This window comes from Ciconia boyciana, chromosome 4 (genome assembly GCF_034638445.1).
Source record: "Ciconia boyciana chromosome 4, ASM3463844v1, whole genome shotgun sequence".
NCBI lineage: Eukaryota > Metazoa > Chordata > Aves > Ciconiiformes > Ciconiidae > Ciconia > Ciconia boyciana.
In genome coordinates, this window is record NC_132937.1 from 84795396 (window position 1) to 84814388 (window position 18993).

The following is an 18993-nucleotide window of genomic DNA, read 5'->3' on the forward strand; positions in this document are numbered from 1 at the left end:
CCAGGGCTCCCCGCGCCCCGATTGGAGGAGCTCCCCACCCCGCCAGGGCTCCCCGCGCCCTGATTGGAGGAGCCCGCCCTCCCCCCCGCAGGGCTCCCCGCGCCCCGATTGGAGGAGCCCCCCACCCCGCCAGGGCTCCCCGCTCCCTGATTGGAGGAGCCCCACCCCGCAGGGGTCCCCGCGCCCCGATTGGAGGAGCCCCCGCGAAGCGGCGGCCCCCCGCCAAGGGGCGGGCGCGCCTCACGTGAGAGGGGGCGGCGGCCTTTACTGCCCGCCAGCGCCCCCTGGCGGCGGCCGGCCGGCATGGAGCGGGGCAGCGCGGCGGGCGGCAGCGGGGCGGCCGCGGCCCTGGCGCGGGACGAGGAGCGCGAGGAGAGCGAGGGCTGCGCAGGCCTGTGGGAGCTGCCGGTGGAGCACTGCGAGAGGCGGCCGGAGTGCGGGCGGTGCAGGTGACGCGCAGGGCACGGCCGCGGAGGAGCCGCGGGGCCTGGCGGGCCCGGCTGGCCCTCGCCCCGCCCCGGCCTTGGGGAGGCTGCGCTGAGGCCCCGGGGCGGCGCGTCGTGGTGGTGGGGGGCGGCGAGTGGCGCAGAGCTCGGGGAAAACGGGGTTTGGTTACGTAGCAACGGGCGAGGCGGAGTCGGTTACTTAGGGAGGAAGTCGCCCTCGCACACACGCATGTGGCGGCTCGAGTTTACCTGAGATGTGGCGTGTTTCTGTGTGAGACAGGCTGTGTCTCTGTGGCAGCGTATATACGTGTCTCGCCGAGACGTGTGTCCGTTCGTAGGCGGCGGAGCTGGTGGTAGATGCCGGTTTCGGCCACCCGTCGGCCGTTCCGCCTCAGGAAGCCGCCTTCCCTGCGGCGGGGCCGGGAAACCGCTTCAGCGGCCCTGGCGGTGAAGATGGTGGGCAGCGGGCAGGTGGGGAGGGCTTGGGGGGACTTTCAGAGGCTGGCAGCGAGCTGGTGTAAAGTGTGGTTTTCTTTTTTTTTTTTTTTAGAAGTCTTTGGTTTGCACCGGGCGTGTAAATTTGGCTGTGCTAAGTTAGATCCCAAGCCTCTTTTTCCAAGCACAGCCTGCCTCTGTGATACCTGGACAAGGTGGAAAATGTTCCCTGGACTCTGTGGGAGGGTGAGGTGGGAAGGGGAGGGTGCGGCGTCCCCTAAGTGCCGTGCAGTGAAGGACATGAGACCTCAGTACTGCTGCTCCGTCTTTGGTGCTTTGCCAAAAGAAATCAAGAAACTAAGTTTATCTAGCAACTTTACAGCTAATTTTGAAATCCATTCAAGCAATGGAGGGGTTAATATAACTTAATGTGAACTCAGCCAGTGGCTTTTGACCTTACAGAAATATCTTGTAACCTGATTATATGTCTATGTATATATGTCCTTTTAATAGAGTGAGTTGGCAGTATGCCAGTTGTTCCTGAACTGAAAAGTTTGTGCAAAACCACCAAAAAACCTCATTTCCCATAACTATATTGATTTCATCTGTTTCTGTTGATTGGTAAAACAAGTAGAAAGGCATGTAATTTTACTAACAGTGTAGCTGTAGTCTGTTTAAAGTGTCAGAGTTCAGGAGCTTATTTTTGGTGAGGTTCCCATAAATAAGTCGTCATAAGAAGTATGTATTGCATTAAGTCATAACATTTGTAAATGTTAACTGTTAAAAAAAATAGTCATGGGCAATAGTTGATGCCCAAAGATGATAACCTAGCAGATGCGTGACACTCCCCTTTTGCTGCTCCCTTTTTCTCCAAGGAGTTTTAGCTCAGGAGTTTTAGCTTTTTGTGTTTATTTAATATGCCCGAGTAGATATTTCTCTTTTCTTCTGTGAATTTCTCCAGTCCCCCTTGAACCCATGTGAAGTTCTGGTATCTGCAACATCTGTCTGGCAAGAAAACACCTCAGGCCTACAAACCCCGGGGTGGGAAGAATTACCTTTTTGTTTGTTTTGGTTGTGGCTTCTACCTTCCTCTTTTGCACATAGTATCCAAGGTGTGAGCAAGCCAGAGATTTATACCTTGGGTAATGTGTTTCTGCTTATTCTTATAAGAGCCTTCCTCATGCTATGGCTGCTTAGTTTCCTGGTAACTTTTTGGTAAGGGACTTTGTTAAAAGTCTTTTGGAAAGCCAAAGCTGACAAAAATGACAACTACAGCACCCTCACCCTCGTGTCTGTTGAATCTTTCAGAGCTCTTAAATAGTTTTGAAAAGCAGGATTGCCTTTTGCAAAAGCCATGCCAATTCTTCTGATGTAAATCATATATTTTTGTACGTGTTCACTAGACATATTTTTAATTATAGTTTCTGCTTACATTAATAGTTTTATTTGTTGCAGATTTTAATTTTTTTTAAAGTTGTTTCACGTTTGCCATTTCTAGTCCTGAGGTGCCAAGGAACTGCTGAATGAGAGTGAACCCACTGTCATTCCTTATTCAGGTATTTAACCCTGAGTTCTTTTTAAATGCCTGTAGGGTGCTGCTGATTATTGTTGTTTATTTGGCGGTGTGTTTCATAGCCTCTGCTCTAGTTCCTACAATTTTGGACAGATTCTCTGATGAGTCATCTACAAAAATGGTTTCCAGAGTAGGCACCTCCCTGTTGTCTTTCATAGTAAAACCTGATGGAAAGTATTTACTCAGCTCCTCATCACCATTGTAGTATTAGAACACCAGCTTCCTAAATGAATTACGCTTGCTGTGAACAGCATGGGTACAATGAGGACAGACACTGAAAGAAATGTAGGGGCAGAGAAACCAAGGAGGATAAAAAGACCACAGAGCTGCTTGCTTTTTAAGAAACAAGGGAAGTGGTGATTGTTTTAAAACTAAAGCTTTGATGGAGATTACGATGCAAGACTGGATTGTGCACTCAGCCTATTTTTGCAGTGAATCCTCTCCATCCTCTTCTTCAGGAATATAACTAAATTATGCTTGTAATTGAGCACAGCATTCTGCAGCATGATTTGGAGTAAAAGAGAGTAAGTCAGTGACTTAGGGTACATCGTGGGAAGGAATATTATGAAACTTGATTACTACCTTGAACAGTAGCATCATGGTGATGGCTGGGGGCAGGTATCTTTAACTGAGTCCCTCGATTTTCTAAACTATAGAGTAGATTTTTACTGTAAAGCACCTGAATGAATGTGATTTGAGAGTATTTGGAATCAATGTTTATAGTGATGGTCTGAATTCAGTACAAAAGCACAGAAGAATGCGTCCTCTTTAACATCATCTGGTGATTCCTCATGGGGACTGTTTTAAGGTTTAGGCTTTTTTTTTTTTTTTTAATATGGCAAGACAGCTGATTGACAGTTTTTGAATGAGTACTGAGTCAAGATGTGAAACAGAAATGTGGGAGTAAGGTAGATAAGTTTTTTCATTTTGGCTAATGTGAATGACTTGAGTGTCTTGAAGGAGCAGAATGTTTCTAAGTATTATGTGTTTGAGACTTTATATTGCCTGTGGTGGTTGTGGAGAAAATACTAGCATTTCAAATAGCTTATGGTGGAGAATTTGAATGAAATAATGTAATGAAATTTTATATTTTGAAGGTGTTTGTGTGTGTATATAAGTGCTAGTTTAAAAAAAAAAAACTGTGGAAAATGATGGTGCTCATGGTGTTTGAAATGGCAAACAGCTGATCCAAATGAAGTATGTGCAGTTGACTTTATGCTGTTTTATTCTTGAGGGTACAGTTTAATACCTATTCTGTTTGTCTACCAAAACCAGAAGGGCAGTGGTGATAAACTTAAAATCACTGATGGTTATTTGATCACTTCTTAAGACTGTCTCAGCTGGCTTAAATGTTCAACTTGTGTTTAGAAGTTAAAGCCCCACACCCAAACATTTAAATTGGAGAATAAGCTCAATATAGTTTCCAAGTTGCTGTTAGCATGGAAAACAAAATGAGCAGGCCCCACAACTGAAGCCATAGAGGACAACAATTTGATTTTTGTGGTGTGACACTCAGAACAATATAGTATTTTGAAACTGTGTCCTTGTGTGGGTCAGAGTTCACTCTTTTCTAGATACTTGGTGTGCTGTTAGGGAAAAAGCCTTTTGGTAGTACAAAAGCAATAAATGCACAATGGCTTGTTACCACAGATCTTGACTGTGCATGTGCAGAATTTTACTGTAGCAGGAGAACTTCTGAGGAATGTTTTCAGGAAAAACTAAGATTTTTAACTGTGAGTATCATTCATGATCTACGGGCATTGATAGGTCTCTTGTGGAGTATCACAAATCCCCACTGGAAACAGTCCTCTATGTTTGCAGGACTAATTTGTGTTGTAAAGTTAGGATAACAATGAATAGGTTTTGCTACAATATATGCTGTTATATAGTATTTGTATTTCAAGAGGGGAAAAAAACCCGAAGAGATGGAATAACTTTAATCCTTTAATACAAATGCTCCTTTGCCTATATCTAAAATATTACAGATACTATACTTAATTTGGGTACTGTGTGAGTGCTCTTGATAGTGTTGATAAATTGATAATTACATGTGATGGCATAGTACTGCTTGATATTTTGAGGAAAAATATAATGTTCTTACATAAGTGTCCCACATTTGTTAATAATCCTGTTAAATCATGTAAAGGCTGAGTCTGAAGAAGTAATGTGGTCTTTCTTCAACAAAATAAATATATGCAGTTGCTTTATAGCACATTGGTATGGTATTTAAGTGTAAACGTGAATTTTAAAGTTTAATTAACTATCAGAGAAAGTGAAATAAGCATGCATTAATTCTTTTAGCAATGCCTGCTGCAAGAAAATAGCTTCATAGCCTTTGATGTCTTTGATGTTCTTAAAAATGAACTCTAGGCATTTATTTTCACTGCTCTAAGTTTATTGCAATTTTTCACTCCCTGAAAGTATTGATTGCTTATCACTGCTTAAATAAATTTCTCATGTAACTGAAACTGTATATTTCCCCATGGTTCATGACTTGTAAGAGGTGACTTACTGTTCTGTAGGATTTTTTTTTGAGTTTCATGCATTTCCTATTACGTTTGCTTTGAAAAAAGGAAAAAAAAAATACACATGGTTAGGTGACAGGCATCACTTGAGTGAATTTTATTATTCCAGGTTCTTAAGTGGTGTATCAAAGGAAAATTTTTTAAAACACTATTAGCACTTTTAAAGATTCCTAAATCAGAACAATATTTTTGCTGAATTTACTCATTTTCAGTATAGTTAAATGCATAAAGTGGGTTTACAAGTGTATCTGAGAACCTACCTGTCAAAATTACATAAGGTGATAAATAAGGGGATAAATAAGGTGATTCTGCAGCGCTGAGAAAGAGCTAAATTTGTGCATCATCAGGAGACAGAAAGGAGAAGCCTGAGCAGATGAAACAAAAATGAGGTCCATTCACATGCATGTTAAATTTGGCAGCAACTAAAAGCCAGGTTGTGCCAGTAATTACTTTCCTTCATCAGGTGAGGTGGGTTCACTGTGTGACTGGAAGGACTCTTGTAGGATTTCAGGAGGGATCTGCTGTATCTCGTCATTTGGTATTAGTGTTTGTATGTACGACGCTACTGTGAAGGAGAGTAAGTATCATCTAGTCTATGTGGATCTCTGTTAGCTGTGGTTGGTGCAGCAGTGATAATAAGATACTAGTAATATAGCTCCTTCTCCAAATGGTGGTGAAAAGGAGCAGTATTACCATCCCATACTTTGGTGTCATTTTTTTTCACTTTAGACATTTCTCTTTTGCTGTGTGAAGAGGAATACCCACCTCCTGTCAGGATATAGTTGTCAATGACCAATCTCACATTCTGGCAGGGTTAGGGTTCTCATCTGTGGCTGTAGTATGATTGCTCTGCCATGTCACTGTTGCTTACATCACATAATCAGAGAATGGGTGAGGTTGGCAAGGACCTCTTGAGATCATCTAGTCCAGACCCCTGTTCAAACAGGGTCAGCTAGAGCAGGCTGCCCAGGACCATGTCCAGTTGGGTTTTTAATATCTCCAAGGATGGAGACTCCAGAACCACTCTGGGAACCCCTTCCAGTGTTTGACCAGTAAAAAGAATGTTTTCCTGTATTCAGAGGGTGTTTCATGTGTTTTACTTATGCCCATTGCCTCTTCCCCTGATAGTGGGCACTGCTGAGAAGAGTCTGGCTCCTCTGTTTTCATTCCCTCCCATCAGGCATTTAGACACATGGATGAGATCCTCCTGAGCCTTCTCTTTTCCAGGCTGAAGAGTCCCAGCCCTCAGCCTCTCCTCATACAAAAAATGCTTCAGTCCCTTAGTCATCTTTGGCCGTGTGCTGGACATGCTCCAGTAAGTTTGTCTGTCTTGTACTGGGAAGCCCAGAACTGGACCCAGCGCTCCAGATGTGGCCTTACCAGTGCTGAGTTGAGAGGAAGGATCACCTCCCTTAACCTCCAAGCAGTGTTCTTAATGCAGCGCAGGATGCTGTTGCTGCCTTTGTGGCAAGGGCAAGGACACTTTGCTGGCTCATGATTAGCTTGTTTTCTGTCAGGTCCTTCTCTACAGAGCTATTTTCCGCCCATTTGGTCCCAAAGTGTGTACTGGTGCCTGGGGTTATTCTTCCCCATATGCAGGAGTTTGCATTTCCCTGTGTTGAAACTTCATGGGGTTCCTGTCAGCCCATTTCTCCAGCCTGTCAAGGTCCTTCTTGTCAGAGTCCAATATTCCCTGATGAGGTTCTTCTAGATAGTCCACGTAGGGAAAGGCTGAAAGTTTAATAGCAGGTTTACTTATTTGAACATATCTGACGTTACATGAATTTTGATTTAGCAGAGTGATACAGCAGTGTACTGAAATCACAATAGAATCACAATATGGCAACTGCAATCTACAGTGGATATTGGATCACAATAGAAATGTGATTACTGGTCTCTATGTGCTAGAGCATCCTAAGTTGCTGGAAAGGAACGCATGGGTTGAACCCAGCTCAAGCCCATTGCTCTCTTCAAAGTTTATTTGATGTTTGTTCAGCTTTTATACTATGCTGAGCTGAGCCACATAAATACTTTCTCCATGCTGGTCTGGCTGGGTCAGGAAGATAATACTCTCTATTGATTATCTCAGGGGAGGCCATTTACACAAACAATTGACCCACTCAACTGGTAGAGCAGTTTATCTAAAGCAAAGGCCACCCTTCAGTCCCCTTTGTGTTGAAATAAGTCCAGCTTCCTTTATGATAGCTGTGGTGACTTCCTACATTGTTTTCTGAACTTTCTTTTCTTGAAGGGGTTAATTTATCAGTCACACCTCTGGATAGCAGCACAGCCATGTACCTTCCACTCCTCCCAGTGTATCATCTGTGAACTTGCTATGGGTGCACTCTGTCCCAGCATCCAGCTCACTAATGAAGAGGTTAAACAGTATTGGCCCCAGTATCAATGCCTGGAGTACTCCACTAGTGACTTGCCTCCAACTGGACTTTGTTCCACTGGCCACAATCCTCTGCACCTGGCTGTTCAGTCAGTTCTCACTCCTCCTCACTATTGGCTTATCTAAGTTGTACTCAGATATCAGTTAGGTGCTGAGGTATCAGTTTATCTAGGAAGGCGTTATGGGAGGCTGAGACACTGACAACTTTGCTTTACCAAAATTTAGGTAAGCAGCATCCACTGCTATCCTCTCATCCACCAAGCTAGTCACCTCACTGTAGAAGGCCATCAGGTTGGTCAAGCATGATTTCCACTCTGTAGATCCATCTGACTACTCCTAATCCCCTTCTTGTCCTTGATGTGTTTGGAAATGATTTCCATGAGGATTTTCCCCACTACCTTCCCAGGGATTGATGTGAGGTTGAACTGACCTGTAGTTCCCTGGATCCTCTTGCCCTTCTTGCAGACAGGAGTGACATTTCCTTTCTTTCAGTCTTCAGCAACCTCTCCCACTATCCAGAGATAATAAAAATTGGCCTTACGATAGCATCAGCCACACCCCTTAGCATGCATGGATGCAACCCATCAGGCCTCGTGGACTTTTGAACATCCAGTTTAAGTGCTCCCTAATCTTGTCCTCCTCCACTAAGGATAAGTCTTCCTTGCTCCATACTTTCTCCCCTGGTTTCAAGGGCCTGGGATTCCCAAAGGCTGATTTTACTCATAAAGACAGAGGCAAGGAAGGCGTTGAGCACCTCAGCCTTTTCCATGTCCTGTGTCACCAGTTCCCCTGCCCCATTCAGCAGCGGCCTCATGTTTTCCCTAGCTGCCTTTTTTGCTGTTTAGGTACTTGAAGAAGCCTTTCTTGTTGCCCTTCACATCCATTACCAGATTAAACTCCAGGTCAGCCTTGGCCATCCCTACATTCTCAGACAGCAGCTCTGTATTCTTCCTGGGTCACCTGTCCCTGCTTCCATCTCTTGTACGTTTCTTTGTTTTTTCAAGTCTGACTTTAGTCAGGAGTTCCTGGCTTATCCATGCAGGCTTCCTGCTTGCTAATTTCCTGCTTGTTAGGATGGACCTTTGCTGAGTTTGGAGTAGGTGATCCTTCAATATCAGCCAACTGTCCTGGACTGCTTTTCTCTTCGTGGCCTCATCTCGAGGGATTCTTCCAAGCAGATCCCTGAAGAGGTTGAAGTCTGCTCTCCAGAAATGCAAGGCAATGGTCCTGCTTTTTGCTGTGCTCTCTCTTCTTAGGATCCTGAACTCCACCATCTCATGGTCATGCCAAGGCTGCCTCTCCCTTGTCCATAAGTATCACATTCAGCAGAGCAACTTTCCCTATGGGTTCCTCAGTCACCTATGCCAGGAATTTGTCATCAACATACTCAGATCTCCTAGATTGCTTGAGCCCTCCTAGATTGCTTGAGCCCTCCCGTATTGCTTTCCAGCAGATATCAGGGTGGTTAAAGCTGCCCATGAGGACCAAGGTCTGTGAACGTAAGGCTTCTTACAGTTGTTTAAGGAAAGCCTCACCTACTTCTACCTGATCAGAAGGTCTAGAGCAGATATCCACTACAAACCGCCTGTGTTGGTCTGCCTGGTAATCTTGACCCATACACTCTCAACTGACTCCAGCACTGCTGGCAGGTTGAGGGAGGTGATCCTTCCTTTCTGCTCAGCACTGGTGATGTTTGTTCCCATCCTGAGTCTAGAAGCATTTCAGAGAGGCACCTGAATGTGCCGATTCTCCAGTACAGGCTTAGGAGCTTTCCCCATTAGGCTGTTCTGCAGGCACCTCCTTCTTCGTGTGCCTGTCCTCACTTCACCCCTGGGTTTTTTGGTTGCTGTATTCCTTCTGTTCCCATCACCGTGAGGCTTGCCTACCCAAATTCTTTACTTGTTTGTTGAGGAATCTCTCCCTTCCCCATAATTTGCAGTTTAAAGCTTTCCCTAACAGTAGTTTGGCCAGCCTGTTGGCAAAGGTAGTTTTACCCCATTTAGTAAATGCATCCCATTTTTTTCAAGTAGCTGTTGACTCTCAAAGAGGATCCCATGGTTGTAGAAACCAAAACCCTGTTGCTGACACCAGCTGCACAACCAGTTGTTAACCTGCAGGGTCCATCGAGTCCTTCTGAGACCCTTCCCCCTCACCAGCAGGACTGACAAGAACCCCACATGTTCCCTACACCACCACCCCCAGAGCTCTGTAGTCATGCTTGATACTTCTTGGGTCACTCCAACAGTATCATTGGTGCCTACATGGAAGAGCAGCAGAGAGTAGAAGTCAGAGGGCCACATGAGCATTGGTCGCTTTTTAACAAATGCCAAATGTGAGCCCTGAGCAAGCAGCAAACTTCCCTAGAAGACAGATCATGAGAGGCTTCCATCCCCTGCAGCAGGGAGTCTTCTACCACTATCACTTCCTGCTTCTTTCTAGTCGTCCTGAGTGGGTCATGCCAAGCCATCAGAGATGCTCCATTGAACAGTACTCCCAGCTTCTCAGCAACTATGAAGACAGTGAACATGTTGTGTAACTGCAAGTCATTGGGTGGGGCAGGAGCCTTCCTCCTGGTGTGAGAGTTCACCACCTCCCAGACTTCATTATAATAGGAGTTCTATCTTACCAGCTTCATGGGCACAGGTTCTTCGTGCCCCTCTGCTGCATCTGAAGGTTCAGGGTCTTGGAAGAGATCCAGCTGATCTCTTTCTCATGCTCTTGATGCTCTGCAGGGTGACCTCCCCGCACAGCTCTTTCACTTTGTAGCACAGCTAGTGGACAACGGCATGCCTCCAGCAGGCTAGAAGACCTTATGCCCCAGTGATAGGCCTCAAGCACTCCCTGCAGTCTGAGACTTGCAGAGGTGTGTCCTCCTGAAGCTCCATCTGTGTCTTAGAGTCTAATAGCAATGGGATGGTTACTCCAGTAGTGCCTGAGAACTGTGCCCTGTGATCACCATTGCTGAGAGCAATGTTCTAATCCAATGTAGATTAGAATCACCATAGAAAATCTCGAGTTGGAAGACACCCATAAGGATCATCAAGTCCAACTCCCTGCTCCTTGCAGGACTACCTAGATGTAAACCATATGACTAAGAGCATTGTCCAGATGCTTCTTGAACTCTGACAGGCTTGATGTCGTGACGACTTCCCTGGGGATCCTGTTCCAGTGACCGACCACCCTCTCAATGAAGAACCTTCTCCTAATGTCCAGTCTGAACTTTCCCTGATGCAGCTTCATTCCATTTCCTTGTGTCCTATCGCTGGTCACCAGAGCACCTCCCCCTCCGCTGTCCCCCTTGAGAAAGTTGTAGACTGTGGTTAGGTCACCCCTCAGCCTTCTCTTGAAGCTGAACAAACCAATTAGCTGTTCTGCTGAATGATTTTTCTGCTGGACAGGCTTTTACCAGCTTTCTGCCTGCTGTGGGTAGGGTTCTCAGACTGGAGGTAGAAGGTAGAACTGTGGAAGCTTGACTTGGGTAAGTTTAAAGTGCTGTAAAAGAGCACTGAGATAACTTAATATACTAAATAAAAAGTATCCTCATTCAAAATAAATTAAAATTAATTATATACCTTTCTTGTGAGGTACAGAAGCTAATAATGTAACCACTGATGATGAGGTTATGTTAATACTGTCAGTCCTGGCCCTTTGACCAAAAGCTGGCAGAAGGAAGTAGTGCCTTCAACAGAGGAGTTGGTCTTGGTGAAGTTATAGGATAGTAATGAGACAATGGAAGACTAGAGATCTGCCAGAAGAGTGCAAGTAGCTGGTAAGAAAATTTAATTTTGAGATGAGGCAAATCTCTAGGAATAGTAATCTTTTGTAAACGTGAACTTGGCTTTCCAGTTCTTAGTGGCAGTCAAAGGTTGCATTATGGAGATATTATGTATTGTAGTTTACATGACGGTATCTCAAGAGTGTCTGCAACATCAGCATTTGATGACAAAGATATTTTGGTAGGTAATATTCAGTATTTTGCAGATATGTCTAACAGAGTGTATGTGAAAAGAGTTTATGATGAAGAAATTAAATCTTGGGTCTGCTCTGTATTTGTGTGGAAGGACTTTGTCAGTGATCCAACTGCAGTTTGAGGTTGGGGAAGAGGGGAGTGCCTAGCAGGGAAACACTAGGAAGAGGAATTATGTTTTGTAAAAAAGTTGTCTTCAGCTGTTAGTGTTAGCTGTTAATAGTGGTGTGGGTAAATTGTTCTGTGTGTGGCAGTATAGCTGAAGGAATCAGAAATTATTTATCTCTTTGTGGATTTTTTGGCCTATGGAACTGAATTTTATTTCTTTCTTTTTCATTTATTATTTTTCAAAAAACATGGTGCATTTGCAATTCTGTTGTACCCTTGTGTTGGCCTAGTAATCGCATGCATAGGTTTTTCAAAGTATCGTCCAAACATGTGGACAGAATTCCCTGAACTGGTGAATTGATGAGACTTTTGTAAGCTAGTTTCAACATAGATGAGCCTAATAAAATAGTTACAGGCCTTGTCACCTATAGGTTTATTTCTTCAAAAAATAACTAGAAGTATTGGCAAAAATTTCTCATCTCCTTACTGTGAATGTAAAATAAGTGTTTATTCCTGACATTTAGTGATTTTTATATAAATAATTTCAAATATGTGTATAATTTAAAACAGAAGGGTAGAGATTTAAATGTATTTCAGTTTCCATAAGTGTAGGTATATAGGCAGCTGAGAAGGTAAGATAGACCTTGGTGTAAATCAGGTGTATGACCCTGCTTTGGGGCTTTGTGAACCCTGTAGCAAATACGAGTGGCATGAAGACAAGCTCTGTTGCCATGACTGTATTTTTTTTGGATACTTGATTTATGTGTTCATATCCCACATATATCATATATACCACATTTTAGGAAGAGAAGCTAAAGGTAAGTAGAAAAATTACCAAGCGTTTGCTTTGAAGTTCAGTGTCTCTTATAATCTTAACACACTTTTACTAATGTTGCTTTACATGATTATAGTTTACACACTAAATTCTGTGGCTTCTATTGGTTAGAATTGTAAATATCAAGCTAAACATTGGTCAGTGGGTTTCAGTTTATTTTTGTTCTTCATTTAGCAGTTACTGTATCCGTAGTTTCTCATGCTGTTGTTTCTTTGGCCTGTATTAGCAGTAATAAGTGGTGCCAGAACTGTCGATGAATTAAAAATTTTAGTGACTTGAATGTTACTTCTTTCTGCTGGGCTAAATTTCAAAGGCATTTTTTCATTTCCTATTATCTTGTCATCAGATTAATGAGTAGTGACCTTTTTAGGCCACTTATTATGTATTCAGCTGACTTGGTTAGCATCCATTTTGATCTGCTGGCATTAAAATTAAAAAAGAAAAAAGGGTATGCCAGGCTGGCCACATCCTTTTGACAATGGACAACTACAGGCTAGTAGGAGCACAACCAGAGACAAGAACTGCAGCAGAGAATAATCTCATTAATTAAAGCAACTCTAGTACCTTTGATCTGCTTCTTTTCTGTAATTACAGCAAGTGCAACTTTGCCTTGGGGTTGGTAGTGTATTGTAAGAGAAGCCAAAGATGTTTCAACATTGATCAAGCCTTCCCAATTCAATCATAAGGAATACAAAAAACACCAATGGTTCCTTTACAAGAATTGCTATTGATTTTTGTAAACATAACACAAAGCAAAAGGTTGTTGGAGCAAAAAATATGTATTTTACTTTTCATGTTGTGATGGTTACAAAAGTAGGCGAGAGCTGAAGACTGTCATCCATATACCCAAGTAAGAGTTAGTTTAAGCACAGCCAATTCTGTGATTTCTTTTTTTTTTCTTGTGAATTCTGTTGCTTGCATCCGAGATTGGCATAGGTGAATTTCACCTGGAATGTAGTGCTATGAAACAGAACAGTATTTCTTTTTGAGGAAACCCAGCCCTGACATATCGCAGAGTTGTTTATGACATAGAAGTACTGTAGAGCTTGTCTGAACATCCTATGACTGATGTGGTCTTACTTCACTCAGATTCTTCTTCAGTTACCCTGTCTTTTTTTTCTTCTTTTGTTTTCCCCTCAGCCTAATTGAGTTTCACTTTTACAAAACCAAGCTTTCCTGTCACTTCAGATGCACCACTCAAACTTCCCTCCCTTCTTGAATCTGTATGCCTAGAATTTCTTAGTTTTTTTTTTTTTTCTCCTGACTTCTCCGAGAATGAATTATCAGGGTGATCTGGCTTCTTCCACGTCTAGTTTTTTGGCTGCCTTTCATTTATGATTTTTTTTTTTTGTGGTCTTCCATTTCAGTTGTGGAAGGTGGTTGTTGGAGTCTTCTCTCTTCCTTTTAGTGACTGTATTTCATTCCACCATCTTATCTCCCAGATTTATCCCTTGCAATGCACCTGTGTGTCACTTTGTCATTTTTAAAGTCAAATACTATCTTCTGAGCACTGGATTCGGTTTTCTCTTGGCTCTTTTATAGCTTTACCAGGATTGTACTTTTGCTCCACAAGCTCTGCTGAAATTTTTTTTGCAAAGTCTGTAATGCTTTCTGCTTGGAACAAATAATCCAACTTCAAACTCCTGGATATGTCAGCCTTGTAGTTGCCTGTGTTGTTACTGGAAGCATAGCTCCCCTTTGGCTTCTAAGACATAGTCCTCAGCTATTTTTTTTCTCCCATCTTTCTACATACCATTTCTGAGTTACACCAATGATGCCTATCATTTCTGGTAAGAGTTCCTTTTAAAATTCTTGTCCTCAGTTCCTAAGCTATTAAACATCTATGTCAATATTGAAGACCTGTAAACTCTCTGTAACAGGTGGTTTTTGTTTAATCTCAAGTTTGTCTTCTCATGGATGTCCAGCTATATCAGCTTAGTCAAATAAAGGAGAATGTGTCCTTTATCAGGACCCAAATAAAGGAGAATGTGTCCTTTATGTGTCCTTTACAGGAGAATCTTGCTGTACTTAATTTTTATTTTGCTGGGCATTGTGTAAAGAAAATGGGCAAAATGAGTCCTGGAGGCCTCATCCTATGGCTCTTCTGGCACAACAGTAGTAGATAGTAGATGGTTTATATTGTAAAGTTAGCTGGAATTTTTCTTGCCTGATGAGTAGCTAAATACTTACTGTGACTGATCTTTATTTCTTTCTACATATTTTTCTTAATTGTTTCTATATTAATGATCAATAATACAATTTTCTGAGTTTGTTGTGTTTTGGTTGGTTTTTTTTTTTTTTAAGCCATCAATCAACTATTATCCAAAAGGCTAGATATTTTAAATCAAATTGAGTGTGCATGCTCCTTAGGTTTTGGAAGGAGCACCTTAAAAGGAACGCTTTTTATATGAATTGACAATACCTGCTTATACAGTCTTACAATGTTTGTTATAAAATATTTTAATTTTCTTATGGTGTCATGGGATAGGCATTCTTCCCTATACTTCTGTTCAGTACCAGCACTTCAACATTTCTATTTATTTCAAAAGTCCAGTTTAATGAAATTGAAAATAGGTAAATAATGGACTAGGGGGAGATCAATGGAGCAAATTGGAATGAATGTGAAATGTTCAGGAATTATATATTTTGATGCTCACATCAGATAGTGGAAAGAAAATGTTCCTTACCTTAAATAAAGCACCTACAATTTGTGGGTTCATTAAGGAAGCCAAACTGTCCGGAGGTTTGAAAAGTTAATCAGAGATAAGGTCATCCTGTTATGAGTGGACAGTGACTAAACGTGGCTAGTTTTGTTAACACTGGATTATATTCTTAACTGCCAGAAAATGTAGTATTTTATAGTAGTATTTTATAAAGAGTAGTATTTTATAAAGAAGGATGCTCAAAAAGGGCGATTGGGGGGTTCTTGTCTTTTGTTACTTGTATGGGGCAACTGTAGTGGTCCACTTCAGTTTTATAATGTGTGGAACTTGTTTTTCCTGATAGGTCTGAATTCAATACTACACAATTTGGGAATAGTCCCTGTAATTTTTTCCTTGGTGTCTATTAGGGTTTGATTTAGAAGCTTGATAATTTCTCTCTCTCTGGAGTTTTCATCAAATGGAGTTTTGAGCCTGTAAAATCATTAGGGTTTAAATGTGTTTTGCTATTTTTAATAGAAGGGCTTGTTAATTGTACCCTCTAATAGGGAATTTCTTCATTAAAATACCAAAGAGATGAGCAGTTAAATCCAGATGTGCTGTTTCTCTTGGAGACCTACATCTAATTCTACCGAAGATCTAAGTTCTTTTAAAAACCCTCATGTATGTAAAAGCAGGCAGCTAATGCAGTGCCTTAAGTTCATTTTAAGTGCCTTTTAGAATGTCATCTCCAAGTAGATTTAAAAACCCCATTGAGTACAACAAACTTTCTTATATGTGTAGCCGCTTCATGCCTTCTGAAATTGAAGCAGGGATTCTGATGGATATGTATGTGTTTTAAACTCAAGTAGTTTCAAAGGGATCTAGACACCTAAATATCTTAGAGCTTCAGTCTCTAAAACTACTTTGGTAATGTCTTTAACATTTATAACAGTACAGTGGATATAATCCATCAAACCCTATTAAGTTAGTTATTTTTTAATATCATTCTGTTATGAACCACTGCTTTGGTTTCATATATTCTGTTAATGTTTGCAAATATAGATTATGTAGCAGTTTGGAGAGGGGTCAGGGGAGAAATTTAATAAGGGCACTATCAGAGGCCTAATGAAGTCAGGTACCACAAAAACAAGTGGGGGTAGGGGACAGAAGGAATAACAGCATGCCCACCTTCTTTGCCAGAGTCGTTAATGGATTTAATAGTATCTAACCCTGATGACAGGTTTTGAAATAGTGGTGGTTACATTTGTCTGAGCATTTGACAATGTTCTACAATACCCTGGTAGTCAAGCTGAGAAGATACAGAGTAGATCAGTGGGGCTACAAAATGAACAAAGAGCTGGCTGGACTGTTGAGCTCAAGTGATTGACAGTTCAAACTGTATGAGGCGGCTGCTTAGGAGAGGTTTCTGTGGGCGTTTATGCTGTGTGTAAAGAAACATGTTCCTAGTGACCAGGTTGGTGGGGTGGAAGGCATGCACAACAAGCTTGCAGGTGGGACCAACTTGGAGGGAGCAGTTGCTGTACTGCAGGAGGACAGAGCTGCCATACAGAGAGACATTGACAAACTGTCTTGTCATTAGGAACCTCACAAAATTCAGCAAATTCAAAGCCCTGTGCCCAGGGCTGAACAAGCCCTGGCAGCGTTGCAAGCCTGCGTACTGGCTGGCGAGGGAACCACTCTGCAGCAAACTAGAGCACCAAGGTGGCCATCAGGCTGAGGGGGACCAGCAGCGTGCCCTGGTGGCAGAGGAGGTCAGTGTATCTTGGCTGTTTGAATGAAAGTGTAGTTGTGTTTCAACTTAAGTGAGAGTGGTTAAATGCTAGAGCTGGTTGCCTGGTGAGACTGCAGAGCGTCCGTTCTTGGAAGTGCTTGGATCAGGTTGCTCAAGGCCTTTGAAATTATCCCTGCTTTGAGTGGGAAGCTGGCCTAGTTGACCTTTGGAGGTCCCTTCCAATATGAATTATTTAATGAGTCTGTTTATAGCTTTGTACTGTTGTGCTCTGTCTGAGTTAACACCAGTGGCCTATCAGACCAGGCAATGCTAATTTTCTCGGCACAAAATCTTCCTGTTGTGGTTCATCTCATTCCCGTCAGTCTCTTAATGAGGTACTCGGGTGCAGTCTAACCTTGTTTTTGTTAACTTTTATGAGCATGCTTGCCAAATACACTACATTAGTTATAAAAGTAGTGATCCCAAGTTACACAAGAAAGATTCATCTATGCAATAGACTTCTAGCTTTCTTATTCAAAATAAAGTATTATTGTAAGGTATTTTTCCTAAGAAATGCTGCCTGCAAAGCACCTTGAGTGGTCATTAGGTACAAATAAATATGGTTCTGGGGTTTGATCTGGTGACTGCTATATTCAGCATGTAAAAGCACTTGTGCTTAATTGGTTGTATACCTTAAAAGCATCATCTTACAGTATCCCCAAAAAGCTTTAGAATAACGTAATGAACTTGATGCCTGGTTAAATAAATAAAATACTCTGTATTCAGTAAAAACATATTTTAATGAAATATAATAACTATTTACTGTTTAATAACAGAAATACTATTTTTAAATGCATTATTTCATTGCATTACACCAGGAAACCGGTTGACTGCTTTTTAATAAGATTGATGCTAGATCAAAATCAAAGTGAAAGTGTGCTTGACAGAAGTGCCTGCTATTCAGAAAAAGGACGCTAGAGTGTAGTGTAGCATTTATAGTACTCTTACAGCTAAGCCGTATCAGGATGTGTTCTGAACAGTACATTGCTTGCACACTGCCTTTTTTTCATATGGTGTTATAATGTTTAGTTATACTGAAGTTCTCTGAATGTATAAACATAACTATTCTTCTACCATCTATGGCAGAAGAAGTGAATAGTACACTAGAATACTTTAATTGAAGAGTCTGTCTAATATTTAACCATTTTCCTAACGTTGGTTATTCATCATATGAAGCTCTGTTAACTGTATTTTTTGCTTACATTCCGTTGAAGATAAACTGCAGAGAATGGTAGATTTTCCTTTTAACAGGCGTATGTACTCTTTAAAGAAGTTTTGTCTGATAGAAGCCATCCATTTTTATGTTAATGCTAAATGTAGATTAGAATGGGCTTTCTATTGTGTATTCATCTGTTTTACCAAAATAAAGTATAGTAATACCTTCATTTCATTGCATATTTCTTTTGTATTGTTTTGTTATTTGTGAAAGGAAGAAAGCTTAAATTCATAGCTCTAAGTGACAGGATATGGCATCGTTGCATGGACTGAGAGATACAAAAACTTAGCTCTTCTTTTAACTTCTGAAAGATGTGTGGGTACTGAGCCTTCTTTCATCAAAAATCAATGGCAGAATTCCCTTCTGACTTCATTTGGTGCAGAACTGAGCTTTTAATTTAACTCTTCTTTCTCATCTGCTTGTTTCAAACTAGAATTCAGACTTGGTTTGCTATTACCAAATAAAGTATACATGCCGATAGGCTCTGTCTTTAAAGTACTATATTAAATAAGGTAAAGTTGTGTAGGTAGACCTAAATTTCAAATATTAAAAGACCTATTGCTTATGTGGAGCTAGAAGAGTCAGTTTTGTTCATACTTGGTCTGTGTTTTTAGAACAAGAAAATGCTGTGGATGTAACTTTAACTTCAAATCAAAACTGGAAAACTTCATAAACTCTGACATGTAAAGTTAGTGTTAGAAGTTTTTATTCTTGCATAGTTTCTTGCAAGGTTACCCTTAATGACAAGTTGTAATTATGCTTTTTTAATCAAGAAACCAACAATAACAAAACAACATTGCATGAAGCTTTTAGGTGATTTAACTTCAGATTTGTAGACCGCGTTTACACAGCTTCAGTTGCTGTTTGAACCACTGAATGCAGCTGAAATGTACTGTCACTAGCTCCAGCTAGCAATGTCTTAATCCCTCAGGTTCTTCTCAAGCTGCCTTTCCTCTGTCTCACTGCAATGTTCACTATGACCTTTTATTCCACATGGGGTGCAAAAGAGCCTGTGTTCCCTCATGCCAAGGTGCCATTCTGAGAAGGAGAGTTGGAGAA

The 18993-nt window shown here is 41.6% G+C and overlaps 1 protein-coding gene across 3 annotated transcripts in view; it reads left to right on the forward strand.

The window, feature by feature from the left end:
- The first annotated feature begins 223 nt into the window (after nucleotides 1-223).
- The window catches only part of DTWD2 (DTW domain containing 2), a 96695-nt gene continuing 77925 nt past the window's right edge, over nucleotides 224-18993 (forward strand). Inside the window, exon 1 of one of the 3 annotated variants that reach the window (XM_072860453.1) lies at nucleotides 224-449. In XM_072860453.1, coding sequence (XP_072716554.1) covers nucleotides 304-449 — 146 coding nt within the window. In that variant the 5' untranslated portion in view covers nucleotides 224-303. The remainder of the gene's footprint in view (nucleotides 450-18993) is intronic. The other 2 variants (XM_072860452.1, XM_072860454.1) reach the window with 2 other exon arrangements.